Source organism: Schistocerca americana, chromosome 2 (assembly GCF_021461395.2).
Source record: "Schistocerca americana isolate TAMUIC-IGC-003095 chromosome 2, iqSchAmer2.1, whole genome shotgun sequence".
Lineage (NCBI taxonomy): Eukaryota > Metazoa > Arthropoda > Insecta > Orthoptera > Acrididae > Schistocerca > Schistocerca americana.
In genome coordinates, this window is record NC_060120.1 from 171698775 (window position 1) to 171720405 (window position 21631).

General features: G+C 38.5%; 1 protein-coding gene across 1 annotated transcript in view; it reads right to left on the reverse strand.

Annotated features, from left to right (window-relative positions):
- Nucleotides 1–17716: 17716 nt before the first annotated feature.
- LOC124594922 (tetratricopeptide repeat protein 39C-like) overlaps nt 17717–21631 on the reverse strand; it is an 86648-nt gene continuing 82733 nt past the window's right edge. The window contains exon 10 of the mRNA XM_047133414.1: nt 17717–19383. Coding sequence (XP_046989370.1) covers nt 19270–19383 — 114 coding nt within the window. The 3' untranslated portion in view covers nt 17717–19269. The remainder of the gene's footprint in view (nt 19384–21631) is intronic.

Here is a 21631-nt window from a genome sequence, read left to right on the forward strand (position 1 = left end):
TTCCCTAGTACTCCATCTAGGGTCATACATGACCCCAATCAATATATAATTGACTGTGTGTACTAATCATTCAGAGAACAACGTACTGTCGTTTAATACTGTTTGTTTACATTTTATTTATTATTTAGACACATTTCACAGCTTTTTTAACAGGTATGTACATGGTAGAATTAAATTACATATGGCAGAGTAATTATATATCAGAAGTTACAATATTACTCTAAGTCATAATTTGTTTCACTCATAAATGTTTCACAATGGCTTCAAATTTACATAAAATGTGATGAACAACTCAACAGGAAACATAATTCTAACCGGAAGCCGTACCATAGTCATCTGCACATATTTTGCAAGTAGTAACTATTTCAAAATGTTCCTTGAAAACAAATTTGTTACACTTTTTGCATGTTGAACTGTATTTTGTGTCCTTTGATCGGGGGCAAATGGAGCGTCTGATTGTCGGGTATTACGTCTGGATGTCCATTGTCTAACAGATCATCAAACCCACACCGTTTGATACTGCTAATAATATCCTTGTTCCTTGCTTGTGGTAAACTCAAGCGACGTTCCACTTGGGGCTTTGCCATTTCTTTGGCCAACTTCATTAGAAAAAGACGTCTCTCTGTTTTTTCAACAGCAACACAGAAGAGTCTGTAGGCATTGAGTACAGCTAGATCAACAAGATCATAAAATACTGCTAATGGCCAACGTTTTGTACCCTTTTTCACAGAATAGTAAGAGCTCATTTGATCTAGCGTATCAACAACTGATTTTGTTGAGTTGTAATACAACACTACTTCTGGTTTTCGTTTCAAGTTGTTTTCTTTGGGCACTTCAAATGATTGATGTTGTGTTGATACGAGTAGCACAGCCTCATTTCTTTTTGGAACATACGAAACTAATAGGGTTTTACCACTGTATGCAAATCTGGTAGTGCATTCTTCCCTAGTTTTTGAAGGCAAAAACTCTTTTGGGACTTCTTTTCTTGTAGAACGTAGAGTACCTATGAGTGTCAACTTCATTTTCAACAATTCTTGGCCAAGGTCATAGCTCATGAAAAAATTGTCAGTGGTAATATTCCTACCACTGACAGCCAGATGATGCACTAAATCTAAGACCACTCTCTTGCCTTGATTCACTTCTCTCACATCACCACTCCTTCCAGTGTACATTTGAAGATTTGTCAGATAACCATGTTCACAGTCTACTGCGCACCATATCTTGATGCCATACTTTCCTGGCTTTGAAGGAATGTAGACCTTGAAACTGCACCGACCTCTGTATACACAAAGATGTTCATCAACAGTAATGTTGCTGGAAGCTATAAATGATGTTTGACATTGCACGGCAAACAAATTAAATATTTCCTGTACAGCTTCAGCCTTATTTCCAGTCCTCTTTCCTTTCAAGTCTTGTGATGCGGTCGTCAAAACGAAGTGAACGCAGAATGTCTTGATATCGCCTCCTCGACATAGTAGCACGGAATAGAGGAGTGCCATATTCAGAGTCCCAAAATTCGTCAATAGGTTTCCCCCGGCTCTTCTGTACGCCATACAGAATCAGCAAGCCTAAAAATGAAAGAAGCCCGCATCTGTCTGTATCACGCCAGTCAACTAATTTTCCAGACACTTTCAATTCATTTCTTCGTTGATTTGTGAACTGAACTATTATATCCAGCAATTCATTAGTAATAGACTGCCTGAAACAGTCAACAGCTGAGCTAACACTAACTGTACTAGGAATACCTGCTGAAAATCGTTGTATGTTGCGGATTGGAAATCTACGAATTGACCCCTGCTTACCAGTACTGCACTTTCATCTTCTCCACTGTCATCATTTTCAGCAAGAATATCATTTTCTTCTAATTCATGTAAACAAATTTCATCACTTTGGTCTACCTGTGTCTCTGTTCCATCATCTTTGGCGTCACCACCTTCTGAATCACTACTGCTACGAAATGAGTCTTCCATAGCTTGTTCTACACTATAGCCAGGAGCAAAACGTATTCCATCCATGCTGAAATTACACTGCAACAACAAACGTACAACGAATGTACAAACGAACTTCCAGTTTGAGGTTAGTTCTGAGTAACACCTGAATTCAGTGTTACCAACTCAAAATACCTAAGAAAGAGATTGATAGTTGATAATCTATACATTCTATGAATGTTACATATAATCTATCTGGGGTCATAATTGACCCCAACAGTAGTTTTTGTTAATTATTGATTTAAATGTTGCGTCAAGCGCTTGAAAAATTTTTGTGAGAGAACTACAATACTGTGTGGTAAAAGTCATAAAATTCTGGATTTTTACAAGAAATAGAAATATTATTTTATTCATAGTAAAGATGATTGGGGTCACCTATGACCCCAGAGTGAGTCCTAGGGTTAAAGTATGTTCCTCTGACTAAGGGCTCACCTTCACGGGATGTCATGTTTCCAAGTAGAGAAGGAATTAGCATATTTCATCAAAATACAAGAGTTATTAGAGATAAAGTTAGTGAACTGCTTATAGATGTTGACTCTGAAAGTATTGGTATATCAGAGCACCACTTAAATAATTTGACAATTCCGAGGCTTCCTTTACCAGGACACAGACTAGCTGGCTATTTACAAGGAGTTCCTTGTGGGGTGGGGGAGTGGCTATGTATGCAAAAAACAGTATTCTGTTTGTGTCCGTAGGCGTATCATGGCACTGCACTGAACAGATATTTGAATGTTGTGCAGGGGCAGTTGAATTTAGTGAAACTAAATTTCCAATTGTTGTTATTTATAGGTCCCCTAACTCTGCATTCAGAGCATTTTTGTTCAAGCTAGAAAGGGTTCTTGATTCATTTTGTAGGAAGTAACAGAAATTAGTTATATGTGGTGACTTCAATATAAATTTTGTATATGATGGTGCAAGAAAAAGGATGTTGGTGGATCTCATAAATTCATATGATCTGATGCAGATTGTGTTTTTTCCAACTAGGGTGCAGGGGAACAGTAGCACAGCCACAGACAATATTTTTATTCATTCTTCATTACTAGATAGGCATTTTGTTAGTAAAAGGGTGAATGGCCTTTCAGACTATGATGCACAAATTTTAACACTAAAAGGCTTTAGTACTCAAACAAATGTCACATTTAATTACAAACTATGTAGGAAATTTAATCCAACAGCAATAGAGAGTTTTTTAAACCTTGTCAAGGAAGAAGAGTGGCAGGATGTTTATAGTGCCAATAACATAGATGATAAATATAATGCTTTCATTAACACATTTCTCATGCTCTTGAGAGTTGCATTCCAGTAGAACGTTCTAAATGTGGTACTAGCATTAATAGGCAGTCCAGGTGGCTGACTAGTGGGATAAGGATATCATTAGAACAAAGTGGGAATTGTATCGAAATGTTAGAAGTGGTCACAATCAAGCTACAGTAGCCCATTACAAACAGTATTGTAAGGCACTTAAAAATGTTATTAGGAAGGCAAAGAGTATGTGGTATGAAAATAAAATAGCTAATTCACAGGATAAAATTAAAACCATATGGTCAGTTGTGAAGGAATTGTGTGGTCAGCAGCAGAAGGTCAACGATATAAAGTCAGTTCACAGTAAAAATATTTCTGTTACTGATAAATCAGATACATGTACAGTATTTAACTATCATTTTCTGAGCATTGCCGGTGAATTAAAAGGACTCTCACGGTTATGATGGAGTGCCTAGCAGAATATTAAAGTACTGTGCTGCACATGTTAGCCCTGTATTTAGCCATATTTGTAATTTTTCCTTTGGGAATGGTCAGTTTCTGAGTGATTAAAGTACTCAGTAGTAAAGCCGCTTTATAAAAAAGGAGAGAGAGATAATGTAGATAATTTTAGACCTATTTCTATGCCATCAGTGTTTGCTAAAGTTATTGAAAAGGCTGTGTACGTAAAGATAATTGATCATTTTGTATCACATGATTTGCTATCAAACGTGCAGTTCGGCTTTAGAAGTCTAACAACTGAAAATGCTGCATTCTCTTTTCTCTGTGAGGTACTGGAAGGGTTAAACAATAAGTTTCAAATGCTAGGCATATTTTTTGATTTAACTAAGGCATTTGATTGTGTTGTTCACAAAATAAGTGATGTGGGGTCTAAATGGGGTACAGTGAAGTGGGGGTGCCCCAGGGATCAGTGTTGGGGCCACTCCTGTTCCTTCTTTCTATAAATGATATGCCCTCTACCATTACGTGTAACTCTAAAATTTTTCTGTTTGCTGATGATACTATCTGGGTAGTAAAAGGCTCGGTTTCAAGTAATGCAGTTCATGACGTAAGTTCATGGCTTGTAGAAAATAAACTAACGCTAAATCACAGTAAGACTCAGTTTTTACTGTTTCTAATGCACAATTCAACAAAACCTGACGTTTTAATTTAACAGAGAGGGCATATGATTAGTGAAACTGAACAGTTCAAATTTCTAGGTGTTCAGATAAATAGTAAGCTGTCATGGAAAGTCCACATTCAGGATCTTGTTCAAAGACTTAATGCTGCCATTTTTACTATTTGAATGGTATCTGAAGTGAGTGATCGTTCGACATGAAAATTAGTCTACTTTTCTTATGTCGTATGGTATTATATTTTGGGGTAACTCTTCCCATTCGAAAACGATATTTTTGTCTGAGAAACGGGCAGTTCAGGCAATAAGTGGTGTAAGTTCACGAACCTGTTCACAAGGCTGGGTATTTTGACATTGCCCTCTCAATATATATATAACTTACTGTCATTTCTTGTTAACAATATTAGCTTATTCCCAAGAATAATCAGCCTTCGCTCAGTTAATACTCAGTAGAAATCAAACCTGCATTTGGATTGGACTTCCTTAACTCTTGTGCAGAAAGGTGTGCAGTATACTGCTGCATCCTTTTTCAATAAGCTACCACTCAAATTCAAAAATCTTAGCAGTAATTCAAATCAAAACTGAAGCATCCCCTCTTTGGTCACATTTTCTATTCTGTCGAGGAGTTCCTTGAAATATTAAGCTGATTCTTGTTGTATTGTTGATTGCATTTACTTAAACTTATGGACTGACTTTTTTTGGGTTCATAAAGATTTATTTTTATCTGTTATTACTTTTATGTTGTAATTTCATGTACTGACATGTTCCATAACCTTGGAGATTTGCTCCTCAATTTGGTCCTATGGAACTTGACGTGTAAACAAAATAAAATAAAAACCTGACCAACAAGGCCTTAGTCAAGAAGTAGATGACACACACACACACACACACACACACACACTCTCTCTCTCTCTCTCTCTCTCTCTCTCTCTCTCTCTCTCCATGCAAACACAGCTCACACACACATGACTGCAGTCTCTGGCAGCTGAGGCCACACTGCGAGCAGCAGCAGCGTGTGTGATGGGAGAGGCAACTAAGAACTAAGGGGGGGGGGGGCTAAAAAGGAGACTGGGGTGGGGAGGGGAAGGTTAACAGGGGAGGGGTGGGGATGGTGAAGTGCTGCTGAGGAGCATGCATGAACAAAGTGCAGAGAGGGTAGGGCAGCTAGGTGCAGTTAGGAGGTTAGACGAAGGGCAAGGGAGAGGTTGGGATGGGGGAGGGGGGCGGGGGAGCAGAAAAATGAGAGACATAAAAAGAGTGGGTGCGTTGGTGGAATAGACAGCTGTGTAGTGCTGGAATGGGAACAGGGAAGGGGCAGGATGGGTGAGGACAATGACTAATGAAGGTTGATGAAGGTTGAGGCCAGGAGGGTTACGGGAACAAGGATACATTGCAGGGAGAGTTCTCACCTGCACTATTCAGAAAAGCTGGTGTTGGTGGGAAGGATCCATATTGCACAGGTTGTGAAGCAGTCACTGAAACGAAGAATGTTGTGTTGGGCTTGGGCGGCATGCTCAGCAACAGGGTGATCAAGTTATTTCTTGGCCACAGTCTGTCGGTGGCTATTCATGCAACAGACAGCTTGTTGGTTGTCATGCCCACTTAGAATGCTGCACATTGGTTGCAGCTTAGCTTGTAGATCACTTGACTGGTTCTACAGGTAACTCTACCTTTGAAGGAATAGAGGGTGTTTGTGACCGGACTGGAGTAGATGGTGGTGGGAGGATGCATGGGCACAATGAGAGGTAGTCGAAACCCTAGCCAAGAATGTAATTCAGTTGTTCCAGTCCTGGGTGGGGAATGCTTCTCTTTGGCCAGATGATGAGATTGTAGGAGGTGGCGGAGACTGGAAATATAAGGCACAGGAGATTTGTTTTTGTACAAGGTTGGGAGAATAATTATGGTCTGTGAAGACCACAGTGAGACCCGCAGTATATTTTGAGAAGGACTGCTTGTCATTGCAGATGCAATGACCACTGCTGCTATGCTGTATGAAAGGAACTTCTTGGTATGGAACAGGTGGCAGCGGAGGTATTGCTTATGGTTGGTAGGTTTGACATGGACAGAGGTATGATGTAGCCATCTTTGACGTGAAGGTCAACATCTAGGAAGGTGGCTTGTTGAGTTGAGTAGGACCACGTGAAATGGTTGCTTGGCTCATGGAATTCCCACAAGTGGCCTTACCATCAAATTACCTATCTCCGGCTGCCACTCCTCCTTCCACAATGATCTCCTTCTGTTCAGATTCTGCCAATCCTTAGCCCTCCTTCCCTGTCCCCACCTCAACCTGCTCCTTACTCCACCCAGTTGCCTCTCCCATCATGCACTGCTGCTGCCACTCGCAGTGTGGCCTCAGCTGCTAGAGACTGCAGCCATTTGTGTGTGTGTGTGTGTGTGTGTGTGTGTGTGTGTGTGTGTGTGTGTGTGTGTGAGAGAGAGAGAGAGAGAGAGAGAGAGAGAGAGAGAGATAATTTTTTGGCAAAGGCCTTGTTGGCTTAAGCCGAAAGGTTCTATCGTGACAGTCTTCTTGCTGTGTTTATCTGCGACTCAGCATCTCTGCTATATCATGAGTAGCAACTATCCTTTTTATAATATTGTTATATTCCTTCCTGAAATTTCCATCGTTTAATACTGAATAATCTAGGTAAGTCACATTATTGATTTCAAAAATATATAAGTTCATCTTTACACATGCTTGTGGCAGATCAACTCAAATGAAACACTGAAGCACATTAAGTGATGCTAAACACAGCCACATCCCAAATCAGTAGAGCTACTGTAAACATTAAATATGCCATTTTTTGTGTGCGCTGAATATGAAGTCCAGTCATTTTTGTCTTTGTCACTACTGCACTGCACAGTTACGGTATGAGAACTTTCTCACTGTGCAACTATTCCAGTGCAGCACAGATCCCGAGTTTCTAAAGTTGCAGCAAAAGCTGCAACTGCAGCAGTGGACCTGTTTCTCTGATAGTCCAGCAATATGTGATTCAGTAGTTAGTGATCCCTTGCCCTCGCCATTGAGAGACCTGAACAAATCAAATTGCTGTGTTCATCGTCTGCATGTCCCCAAGATAGCAGAGGCTCATTCCCTGTATTGTCGATGGACCCAAAAACATTTGTGTCGTCAGAAACATCGTCTGTCATCATGTTATGTTGGTGATGCCCAGAGCAGCAACCGATGAGATGCAGTGTCTCATTGTGTAACTGGACATTCATGTCATAATGGTCGATTTCCAATTGGGCACATGTACAGCCTGTAGTTGTAGTTCAGCAACCTTATGGATCACTTCATATTTGTGGTGATGTAGTCTACTGTTGACACTCCAGCAAATATCAATTTGTAACCTTTTCCTCGACAGGATGAATTGTTGACTAAATTGGACGGGGGGGGGGGGGGGGGGGGGGATTCAATATTTTTCAAAGACAATCTCACTGACGCCTACTTTCAGTTGCCAGTAGATGATAAGACAAAACAGTTTTTAGGGCTTAATATTCCATTTGGGTTTGCAAGTGCTCCTGCGATATTTTGGAGATACCTCAAGCAACTCATACAACTGTGTCAGTTGTTAAGACAATGTATCACTTATTGAGGTCATGTGGGAGAAACACCGGTGAAATCTCGAGATGTTGAGCTGCTCCAAGAAATTGGTCTGTACTGTCACCTTGACAAACATAGTTCTTTTGCGCTGTGTGTCATGTACTTGGGTTGTATATTAAGTCGACATGGGGTTGTCCCAATGCAGAATCACATTGCCACAATTGCTGACTTTACTGGCTCCTAAGAACCTCAAAGCACTACAGTCATTTCCCAGCAATGTACATTATTAAGCCAAGTTTATTCCAAGTGCGACCCACATTTCTCGTCCCTTCAATCGAATGCATGAAAAAGGAGTTAAATTTGTGTGGTCAGAGGCATGCAAGAGGGCCTTCATGAGTGCCTTTGGCACGTCAGATCATGGCGTGGATGCTGCGCTGTCCCACACGTATGCCTGTGGAGCAGAACAGCCCATTGTATTTGCATCAGAATCATTAAGTGTGGTTTAGGGGAATTATTCACAAACTGAGGAGGAGGTGTTGGCTATCAGATATGGCATTTAGAAGTTTCATGTGTTCCTCTGTGGTGCAAGTTTCACCTGATCACCAAAAACAAGTCTCTTTTCTCATTGTTTGGCCTCCATCTGAAACTTCTCGATAAAATGGTGCAGCAGTTGCAATAATGGATGTTGTTCCTCAGTAACTATATCTAAGAGATCCATTATCAACCCACCATACAGCAGTCCAATGCAGACACGTTTTCTGGTTGCTGTGTGGCCCAGATGGCACACCTAATAGGAAGGTGGTGGTGTATTTTGCCTTCCATATAAACCAATGACACATCCTCAACAGATTTCAGATTATGGAGCATGAATTAGTGGCAGAAATAACCTGTGATCCACTTCTCCTACAGTGTTGTCCACTGTATGGTTGGGGTGGTCAGAGCATTCACCGAAGGCTTTCTATTTTAGGCTAAGATCAGTTTCCAGTGATACAACTTTGAAAGGAATCAAGCATAATGAGAAGCAGGTAATAAATATTTTAAAATATCACGATTCTTATAAAAGTACAGTGAAAAATAATGTTAGGATATTGCATCAGAATACCAGAGGATTAATAAACAAAGTAGATTAGCTTCTTTTTGTGTAGGAGATTTAGAAACAGAGGGTGGAATAGATGTACTGTGTCTGTACATAATATGGTGACCAATATGGAAAAGGTAACGTAGGTAAGTAGGGACAACATGGAAAAGGGGGAGTTGCCATATATGTTAAAAGTTATGATGGTGTGAAAAATTTAGAAACTAAAAAATATTGTGTAGAGCAACATATGTGCCTGTGAGCTTTAAACTACATAATCATAATTTTATAATCGTAACTGTGTATACGTCCCCATTGGGAAATTTTCAACTATTTCTGAAAAACTTGGATTCCTTGTTATGCTATCTGTTGGACAGAGGGAAGCAAATTATTATTTGTGGGATTTCAATTTAGATTTTCTGAAAGAGTCTGACAGGAAGAATGATCTTGAAGTATTACTTCATTGTTTCAATTTGCCATCAGTTATTGATTTTCCTACTTGGGTAGTACAGGGGAGCAGCATATTAATAGATAATATTTTCATAGACCAAGATAAATTTAATTAAATAAAAGTTTATCCTGTTTGAGAATGGCCTTCCTGGTCATAATGCACAGCTTGTTACAGTATATGATGGAGCTCCATAAAGTAATGGAAAACGTCCTCCAAAATAGTGTGTTCAATTAACAGTTGCAAATTTTAGGGAAAGCTTGTAGCAGTTTATAAGATATAAGTTATTTCATGATAAATTTGTGAGAATTTTTGAAAGCAGTTTCCCTAAGAAAGTAGTGTAATATAATTGTAAGAAACCACATAAAAAACCGTGGCTTACTAAAGGGATAAAAATGCCTTGTTACCAGTAAAGAAAGATGTATCTAACAGCAAGAAAGAGTAATGACCCAGAAACAGTCAAACATTATGAAAACTTTGAAGCCATTTTGACTATTTTTTGATCGTGACTGTCTCAAGAAATATGTAAAGTTTAAGTGGTTTTTTTTTTTTTTTTTTTTTTTTTTTTTTTTTTTTTTTTTTTGTTAAATTACTGCTACCAGTAACGTAAGTATGACCTTATTGTAAAGTTGTTTTTGTACTGCCATTTAGCCTGAAGATGAGGTATTCCCTTGAACAATGTTGCTAAATAAATAAGTAATGCAATAACTGACAAGTTTGTGACTGGTAACAATAATTTAATTAAAAAACCTTTACATATTATGAAAACTACTGCGCTCTATGAAGGAAAGCTGTTAAAAATGTCCGGAAGTATATATACAGGGTGAGTCACTAACTATTGCCACCTAGAATAACTCTGATAGTATGATAGTAGCTGAAAAGTTTGTGGGACAAATGTTGCATGGGACAATGGGTGCCATAATATAACATTGGTTTTTTGTTGCTAGGCTGTGTTGCGTCAGATATATGAAGGTCAACTTTGTTGTTGTGGTTGTTGTTTTTATTATTATTATTATTTTTTATTAATGGGATGCTATAGTTTCGTACTTATTTTCTGATAGCGGCTATCAAGATGAATCCAGTGGTTGGTGTGTAATAGTAAGGTCTTTGAAGGTCACCGTAGGTCACAAAGGGGCCATGAATGTCCATTTACAGAAGGTGTTCGAAGTGATGACCATTGGTATCAATGTAGTGTTGCGATCTTCTTATCATGGATTGAGTGGTATTCTTTATCACTGCGGTACTTATCGAAGCACATGCTCTGACAATTCTCTTTCACGTATCGTGCAAATATTAAATATTCACTGAATATGGCATATCCATCTAATGTGCCATTGACATGTAAACACCATTCGTTGGTTTCGCAGTACAATACTAATAGGAATGGTAAGACTAGTATCATCGAATCAAGTGAATGTGAATGATGTATTCCTTCAAAGAACTAGTCGATATGCTTCTCATTTACGGAAAATGCCAATGAAATTCAGTGAGGGCTAGAGACTTATACGCTGAACAATATCTTCAACATACTCAACCTACACATCATACATTTAAATATGTGTATGATAAATTGAGAACAACTGGATCTGTAACACATCGAAAACATATCTGGCCACAGGAAAGTTACTAACGAGAAAACAGAAATTGGTACTCTTGCCACTGTGGTTTAAGATCCTTGTGTTAGATCACATCAAATCGCAAGGGAATCTGGCATGAGCCAGAGTAGTGTTGTCCGTGCTCTGCATCACCATAAATATCATTCTTACTATATCAGTCTCCACTGAGAATTACTGGTACGGACTGCACATGTCGCATTGAATTCTGCCGATGGGCTCAACTTCAGATTCAGAGGATGACACATTTATTAATTTGATTTTATTTACTGATGAGGCTACATTCATGAACCATGGAAATGTTAATTTGCGTAACATGCAATACTGGGCAACTGCAAATCCATGTTGGCTGCAGCAAGTTGCATACCGAAAACCATGGTCAGTGAATGTATGGTGTGGGATTCTGGAGGACAGAATTATAGGCCCCTATTTCATCGAAGGAAATCTTAATGGTAGGAAGTACACCACATTCCTGCAAGAAACATTAGGTCTGTTATTGGAAGAAATACCTTTAGGAACAAGGAACAGGATGTGGTATCAGCACGATGGGTGTCCGGCACATTTTTCGCTGATGGCTAGAAATGAGTTGCAGAGACAATTCTCAAATCGTTGGATTGGACGCAGAGGAGATGTGTCGTGGCCGACTCATTCATCAGACTTGACACCTCTAGAGTTTTCTTGTGGGGATTTGTAAAAGACATTGTTTTATAAAGACGTTCCAACTACACCTGAAGATATGTGAGAGAAAATTGTCAGAGCATGTGCTTTGATAAGTGGTGATGTGGTAAGGAATACCACTCAGTCCATGACACGAAGATTGTAGCACTGAATTGATACCAATGGTCATCATTTCGACCACCACCTGTAAATGGACGTTCATGCCACCTTTGTGACCTTTGTTGACCTTCAAAGACTTTACTGTTACACATCACTGGATTTGTCTCAATAGCCTCTATCAGAAAATAAGTACCAAACTTAAAAAAAAGTTGACCTTCCTATCTCTGAAGCAACCCCACCTAGCAACAAAAAACCATCATAATGTGGTCCCCACTGTCCCATGCAACTTTTCAGCTTCTGTCATACTTTCAGTGTTATTCTTGGTGGCGATAGTTAGTGACTCACCCTGTATTATGTCCGAGACTCGCAACTCTGGTAATAAGATTAAAACAACTGGAATATCGTTGGAAGGGAAACACAGCAACCGAGGACACAGGACAACTGTATTACCGACAAACTGAATAAAAGTTTCATTGACAAAAAGTCAGAGGTTGAAACATTTTTAATAATCATTTTTTAAATGTTGTGGAGAAAACAGGATCCACATGCTCATTAGTAAAGGCAAAGCTATATATGGAAGAGGAAATACCTGAGCAATTTGATGAGACTAAAATTCTACCCACCTCTCCTGACATTAGGTAAATAATAAACTCATTCAAATACAAAAGCTCGCTGTAATTGTTGGCATCTCTAGCAAAGTACTAAAAGCTTGTTTCAAACAGGTAAGTTACATTCTCAGCTACCTATGTAATAGCCCACTGAAACAGGGTATTTTTCCTGATAGATTGAAATATGCTATTTTTAAAGCATTGCATAAAAAGGGAGATAAGGCCGATGCCAACAACTACCACCCAATCTCGCTTCTGACAGGTTTGTAAAAAAGTAATGTATTCAAGAGTAGCTTCACATACTTGAAAAAATAAAGTAGTAACAAAATACCAATTTTGTTTTCAGAGAAGGCTTTCCAACAGAAAATGTTATATATATGCTTCCACTGATCAAGTATTAAATGCTGTGAATAATCAAACATCAGCAGTTGTGATTTTCTGTTATTTCCCAAAGGCCTTTGACTGTGTAAATAATGGAATTCTTCTTGATAAGATTTGTATTCTGGTGAGAATTGAACAGTGCACAAATGGTTTAATTTTTACTTAGCGGGAAGGGTACAGAAAGTTGAAATAATCAGTTCACATGATGCACAAATATCAGCTAGTTCCTCAAATCAGCGAGGTATCAAGAATGCAAACAATCCTGTCGGAGGAACATCTGCAACTGAGCATTATACCAGAGGTTGAAAATACTGCTACAGTTGTAAGGTTCTTTTATTTAACACATGGGCTCTTATACACCGATCTTCAGGTGTCATGACTTGATACTGTGACCCCGAGCACCGCAGTGGATGAGTACAAGATGCCGTGTGCTACCAACAAGCGCAGAGCATGCTTTGCGCCCATTGGTAGCACACCGCTTCTTGTACTTGTCCACTGTGGCGCTTGGGATCACAGCACCAAGTTACAACACCCGAAGATGGGCGTATAAGAGCTGGAAACCGATAATGTATTAAATGAAAGAACCTTACAACTGTAGTGATATTTTCAACCTCTGGTACCAAGAATGGGGTTCCACAAGGTTTAGTCTTGGGTTCATTTTTGTTCTTAATATATTTTAAGGACTTGCCACTCTACATTTATGAAGATGCTAAGCTAGTTCTTTTTGCTAATGATACAAGTATAGTAATCACACACAACAAAAAAGAATTGGCTGAGGAAATTGTAAATAATGTGGTTCAGAAAATTATTTTAGAAAATTGTTAAGAGGTTCTCTGCAAATGGACTGTCGTTAAACTTTGATAAAACACTGTACACACTGTTTTTTACAGTAAATGACATAACACCATTAATAAATATAAAGTTTGAAAGAAAGTCTGCTGCAAGGCAAAATGTTCCTCTTTTTATTGGTGTGTGCACTGATGAGGGATAGAAGTGGAAGAAACACTTTGATTATCTGCTTTTGAGTTCAGCTACTTATGCTATTAGGGTTATCGCAAATTTTGGGGATAAACATATAAGAAAATTAGCTTCCCAGTCCTACTTTTATTCACTGGGGCTATTTTTATTCACTGCTTTCATATTGCATAATATTTTGTGGTAATTCATCATTAAAGAAAAAAGTATTCATTGCACAAAAGTGCATTGTCAGAATAATAGCTGGAACCCAGCCAAGATCATCTTGCAGACATTTATTTAAGGAACTAGGGATATTCACAGTGGCTTTGCAATATATACAGTCACTTATGAAATTTGTTACTAATAACCCACCCCAATTTAAAAACAATGGCAATGTGCATTGCTTCAACACTAGGAGAAAGGCTTAATGTCACTACTTTGGGTTAAATGTAATTTTGGCCCAGAAACGGATGAATTATGGTGCCACAAAACTCTTTGGTCACTTACCAATAGCATCAAAAGTTGACAGATAACCAATCGACATTTAAAAACGGATTAAAAGAATTTCTGAATGACAACTCCTTCTACTCAATAGATGAAATTTGAGATATGAAGTAGTAATCTTACAACTAAAATAAAGAAATAAATAAAAAAACTTGAAGTGTGGCATGTAAAGAAATCTTTTGTTAAACTGACCTGTTCCACTTCATGAAGAAGTCTCATATTCAGTATTAATCTAATCTAGTGATGCTGCCCGGAATGGCACACCTATTTTCCCTTGCAGCACAGGCTTAAAGTCACCCAGGGAGCCATTTTGCGGGCTACGGATGGTGATGAATTCTGGGCGGTAGTTCCTCTCATGCTCTGTCCCAGATAATGAAGCTCCTCCACACTGTGCGTTGGAAAATATGCAGAATGAAGGCAGTATCACCATGTCATGTACTGGACTGGTGTTGATACGGTCATTGAACACACTGTCCTGAACTGCCATTCTGCGCCCACAACCAGTCTGCCCCACTGCAACAGTTCAACCCATGGCAGAACCCTGACCAGTCATGACACGTTGATTTCTCTGGTCCATTCTGGGGAGTGATACAATAGCTTGTTGTTGATGCCCCCTCTAACTTTCCATATGCCACACGGATGGCTACAACTACTATGGCAGCTACTGTCTGCACTCTGCCCATCATACTTGTGATAGAGGAGGACCCTTCCACCCTGGTTTCCGATAGTGGCCCTCATTCACAGCATCGGCATTGCAGGATTTTTGTTGGCACAGTGGCACTGAGCAACCGACAACGTTCCTTCCCAAGATGCAGACGCCTGAACTACTGATGACAGCTGACTCTTGGGAAACACTCACCAGCTTTCTCGATTCCTATTGGTCCAAATATTTCAAGGCTAAAATTTTACACGGGCACAGACCCCACACTTTGTTCAAACTGTGGTGCACAATTCTGCATGTCCCCTGTGCATGCATGCAGCCATGTTACTATGTAGGTACCCCAATCTGGGCTCATACTTAACCTCAGGTGAACACAAGTCATTGTTAATAGCAATGGGGGGGGAGGCAGATGTATGAGGCTGATGCCAGATGGGGCAGCTGGATCAGCACTGGAATCAGCTCTGCCCGCAAAATGACATACCATGCCCTCATATTCTCCACTGCCAGGTGGGCATGGTGCCTGTGACCACCCAAGGAACCAGCCCCAACCTCTTACTACCACCACCACCACCACCACCACCACCACCACCACCATCACCATGACTACTACTACTACTACTACTACTACTACTACTACTAACTCCACCCTTGTGTTAGGCATTGGAAGGAAGTCGATAATGATCAGAATTAGGAGCCGATGGAAGTCACCCCCCCCCCCCACCCCCCTCACGCTACTTCCACTACTTCCAGCTCTCATTCATCATTCCCGCCATCTGTCGCTCCTTTACCTCACCATCAGTGGAGGTTGAGCATTATTGGCCTGTGGTGCCCATGGAGTCCGGCCTGTTGGTCCCACCTCCGACACTTCCAGCAGCCACTCCCATGCAGGCTGGTAAAAGTTGTGCCCGAGATCATCAGTCTGCCAAGACTCTCAGAGATGGCACTGCCTCCCATCCCAGCCAGTCACGATAGGGATCCTCCAAGGCTACCTTTGGCAGGCTTTCCGGCAATCCTCTCTCCCTTTCCTCCATGAAGTTTGCAACAGCTAGACACTTTTGACCCTATGTTCAGGTGAAAGGGGGCAAGGGATATAGTATCCGAGGATGATTTGGCTTCCCTGCCTAGCCCAAGTATTAATAGAGAGACAATGTCAGGAATACTCAGGCTCCAGGCGAAAGCCACAATGCATGCAGCTGCAGCCACTGCAGTAAGCACATGAGGTGCTGATGCGCTCTGACAAGTGTTGACCGGTAAACCACAGCCTGGCAATTGCAGCCAGTCTCTTGCAAGCAACTGAAGCCTCATGTACACGCCATTGGATAATAGAGTATTTTGATCTTGCCTGGTTAATGTTTTTTGCGATTTGGAGTTTTCTCTGAATTGTGATATATGGTTAGATGAATCGGTTATGCTCTGGACTTGTGTGGTTATTAATTCCCCTTGTGATCACCACCAGAACTGCCTGTGTTCTGTCAGTCTCCTCATTACCACCGGGGCGACTAATCATAAACTGCATTTCTACCTACACAGAGTAAGATAATAAGGGATATCAGAAGAACTAGTTTGGTCGAAAAAGGAATAATTTGTGTTCACACTATTCTTCTATTTTCACACAATGATATGAATTTTCTGAACTCCAGCATCGATTATACTGCAGGTTTATGTAGGCCAATAAATGAAACAATGCATCAGAAAAAAAGAGCAGTTCAGTAGCAAGCTAAAGCACTAATATTGAGCAACAGTATCTGAATTAGTAAGCTGATGCAGTACTGTTACTTTCTACGATTTCTGTTTGAGTTTTTTGACAATTCTATGAACAGATGCAACTGACATCAGCCCGAAATGCTAAGTGGCACAACAGTTTAGGCTTCTTTCCAATGTTACTTGTAACTCATCTAGTTCAGTCACATTCAAAACTCAGCCGTCAATGTCTGAGGACTAGGCTAAGTCATATGTGCTGATCGGTGCCTGCCTCCTTATTATTGGTTCATTTGCAGTGCCAGGTGTAGTATGTGCAACTGTATGTGGAACACCTTGTATTTTGACAGTGCTCAGTGGCTTCCCAAAATCTATAGGGAGAAAAAGGTTAATGAAATTATTTTAAAGCTGTTCTTGATGCATTTGTATTGTGGTGTAATATATCACTTTGGTAAATTGGCATATTAACCAATGTCCACCTAACTGAAGAATGATAATCTCAGCAGTTAAAGTATTTTATTAGTTTGGAACGGCAAATTCTTTATAAGTTTTGTTATTATTTGGGCATGTAAACTAGTACATCTTTATGATGGGACAACAGCGGCACTTCACTACACGTTGTGGTAATTACTATCTTGGCCATACTGTGGTGTCTTGGCTTGGAGAGACACAGTGTGACATTAGATCAAAAGCATGCCATGGCAATGGAGATGACACAATTAATGACAAGAAAGACTCATTATCTGTCAAATTATCTGACAAATCAGCCTCAGCTGTCAGTTGTTACTGTTGTATAGAGTTCGTACAATACTGTGTTGGGTATACACACTGTAACTGTACTGGCAGGTTTTTTTTTTACATCCACAAACTGTAATGGAAGATGCAATATCGATATTATTAGAAGTAGTACTTTCTATTATTTAGCAGAAAGTATCAAAAGTTTCCAGAGTCCAGTCCAAGAGCAACTGCAGTGGAGAAGTCAAAAACTTATTTTTATGATTTGTATTAATTCTTAATATGATTATACTTTCTTAATAAATGAATACTGTTATCTCAATTTCTACATTCAGACAAATTTTTATTGACTGTTATGAATGGGAACATCAAGTTAAGGAAATGTCATTTCACTTTTTTGTTTCATAAAGTAAAATCATAAAAATTAGGATAGCAAAAATTATAAATAACACACACAAATATATGACAGGAATGACACGTACTTCTTCTCAGAAACCGTGATATGACTAGAGATTAGACTATTACATAAAATGTGCAAAAAAATGGATGCCTACATTTTTTATCATACAAAAAACACGTCAATTGTAGAAAAAGATGTTAAATAACAATGGTTTTGGTAAAGACCATATCACAATTGTATATAATAACAACCACAGTTGTAAACAGTAACAGATTTGTGATGTTAATATTATTGACAACACACCGGTAATATGCAGGTATGTCTACATGGTACTGAACAAGGAACAACAATTTATATTCTTGTACAAGCACGTACCTCATTTTATTAAGGGACATTTTCAGTGGCAAAGTGTGTTGCTTATGCACTACATGTGCCCATTACTGTTGCTGGAACTACTTTAATGGTGGAAAAGTGCAAATGCATTTCATGTACTGTACTAATAATGGTATGTAGTGATGGAAAACAGAAGACATGTGGAGCTTGCGCTATGTACTTTGCTGCTGAAAATGTTTCAGAATAAAGTAGTATATATACTCTGCTTCTTCAGTTGCACAGAGAAACTTTACTGTATAACCAGTATTATAAATAGTAAATGAGGATAACAAGTCACATGTAATATAGAGATTATCAATCATCTTACTAATATAAATAAATAAAAAACTAATACTGTTGAAAAGATATAAATAGTTGATGTAACATTTAATTTCAATAACAGGGACCAAATTACGCAGAACACTGTAAAACTGTCTGATAAATATTATAAACAACACATATCAAGTGACAATGCATTCAACAGTACAGAGTACAGTTATGTAAAAAATAAATAAAACAAGTCTTCCTTCAGTTAAAATGTCACAAAGTCTGGAATTCTGCACAATTTTTAATTACATGTCAACATTGTAGTAAGTTATAGTTGGCATGAAATGTGAATATTTGACAATACAATGCAAAAGAATTACAAAGTTGGATAATATAAATACCTCCAAAGGAAAATATGTCAAAATTTTCTGATGTAAAATCACATTTAGGCCCATAATATATAAACAGTAGCAGCTTTGATATCATGCACCCACAACATATGTAGTTCATTTGTCAATAGTCATGAGACTGTTTATGTAAAGGTGACCGACACATTTTCATGTAAAGTTTTACTAAATACAAAACACGGAGTTCAGTTTAACATGAGACAGTTTACCATTCACACTGAAATTTAAGATTACTAAAATTCATGACATATTGATAACATGAAACTACTGAGTACACAGGTTTCCTTTAAGATTGGTAATGTGTAAGTGTGATTTAGTTCCCATGTGCACAATTTAGTGGAAAAAAACACAAAATAAAAACCGGAAGCACATTGAGAGTGAATCAGTATGGTAAATTACAATGACTAATACTTGGACAGATTCAGTGCTCGTATTCATTCTTTAGAATACAATCAAAACTTTATTATTCGAGGCTTCTGAGAGCTGCATGAATCCGAACATTCAGTCTGTTCTCAAAATCATATGCCTTGTACTGTGTCTGTGCTCGATGTAACAACAGTTTGCCTTCCTCTAATGACTGAAACAAAACAAGAAAACACTAGATATTTTTAAACATTCTTCTAAGAAAAAATAGAACACAGTTAAACATTCATTCTTCAATAAATCCATGTTGTACATAAAAACATTGCACAAAGTCAAAACAACAAAGTGATGTTTAGACATACAGCTACCACACTATTGGCATCTAACAGCTGTTATTACAGCACTTACATGGTTTTACAACAATTTAAAAGAGATGGACTGAGCTGAAATTCATAAAAACATCAGATACTCATGTCCAATTTAATGTACTTCATTACTAGTTCAAGTTATGATTTGAAAATAACTTTTACTGGTAAGGCAATTAGGAAGAACACTAAAAAGCCATGGGCCGCAAGTGGGGAAAGATTATATTGTAAAAATAGAGAGAGATGTTGATGTGTTAGTAAAAACAACTAAACAGTCTGCTATGGTTAAACACTATAAATATCATTCAAATTTGTTGAATTATATTAAGAAATATCTCATCTTCAAGAAAGTAAGTTTCCACTGTACAAAACTGCGGAGTAAGAACAATTTGTGGTTTTCACTGAAGTTTTCTTCTAGGCAAGTGTTTAAAATATTAGATGTGTTAGGTTTAGATTAGATTAGATTAGTACTTGTTCCATAGATCATGAAGACGACACTTCGTAATGATGTGGAACGTGTCAGGATAACGAGAATAAATCCATTAATTAATGAGCATATGGCATTGGTGGCCGGGAGACCCCATGCGGGGCTGTTCGGCCACCGCTCCACAAGTTCTTTAACGCCACTACGGCGACTTGCGAGTAAATAAGGATGAAATGATGATGAAAGACACACAACCACCAGTCATCTCGAGGCAGAGAAAATCCCTGACCCCGCCGGGAACCGAACCCGGGACCCTGTGTGCGAGAACGCTACCACAAGATCAAGAGCCGCAGCTCAAATATCTTGAGTACTTCGTAAACATAGCAAGATCTCATTTAGATGTAGCCAATTACGAGCAGAAAGAAAACAGTTTTGGGTTGAAAAGTAATTTCAGTGAATATCTTAAAAAATTCAGCACAGTCTCAACAAAGGTTGTTGAAAATCTCATATTGTCCCTTAAAAACAAAGGCGTCTGGAGGTTGAGATGGAATACCCACCAAATCAATTTAAAAAGTTTATAGCATAATGGCTCATCCTCTCTCTCTCATAATAAACAAATTGTTTGATGAATATTACTTCCCTAATCTTTTAAAGTACGCAGACATAAACCATGGTTTAAAAAAGTTTCAAAAGAAGATATAGAAAATTATTGCCCAATTTCTCTACTCCTAATCATATCAAAAATATTTGAAAAAATTGCTGCTTTACAGGGATAAAGTTTCATTACACAGTACGGTATCATTTCAAGTAGGCAATATGGCTTCCAACAAGGTAAAAGCACAGTAGACGCCCTAAATAAGTTTACTGAAAAAGTTAGTTAATGTTTAGATAGGAAAATTAAAGTCGCAGGAATATTCCACGATCTCACAAAAGCATTCGACTCTGTAAATCATGCTCTGCTGCTTTTCAGTCTCAACAGGTGTACAATAAGGAATATTGCTTTGAAATGGTTTGAATCATATTTCATGGAGAGAAACAAAGTGCAATAATCACATAAAATGGAGCAGATTACTTCTCATTGGTGAGAACTATATCACAAGGTGTTTTCAAGTGTCAATCTTTGGGTCAATTTTATTCCTGTTCTATATAAATGTCTTGCCTCTCAATATAAATACTCATCTAACCTTGTTCGCATCTGCCAAATTCAGAATGAAAATGCTGACAATATACCACACAGTGCCATGAATATATTCAGTAACTTGGAAACATGGTTTAGTCTAAATGTAGTAATGTTAAACATTTCAAAAACCCATGTGATGAGTTTTAAAACCAAACAGTAAAAGACTGAAGAAATTTGTATTATTCATAATAATAAAAAATGGAAGAACTTAACTCCATCAAATTCATAGGAATAAACTTGATAGAAATATACAATATCTAGCAAATAAATTAAACAGCCTTACATTTACCACAGAAATTTCAGTCAATGCTACTCATGTAGACACCAGGAAACTAGCATACCATAGCTATTTTGAATCCATTATTAGATATGGCATAACATTTTGGCAAAACTCAGGAAATGTTATACAAATCTTGAAGCTGCAGGAAAGAATCATTCGTAATGTGAACTGCACAGCCAAGGGCATCATGTCAACTGTTATTTAAAGACCTAA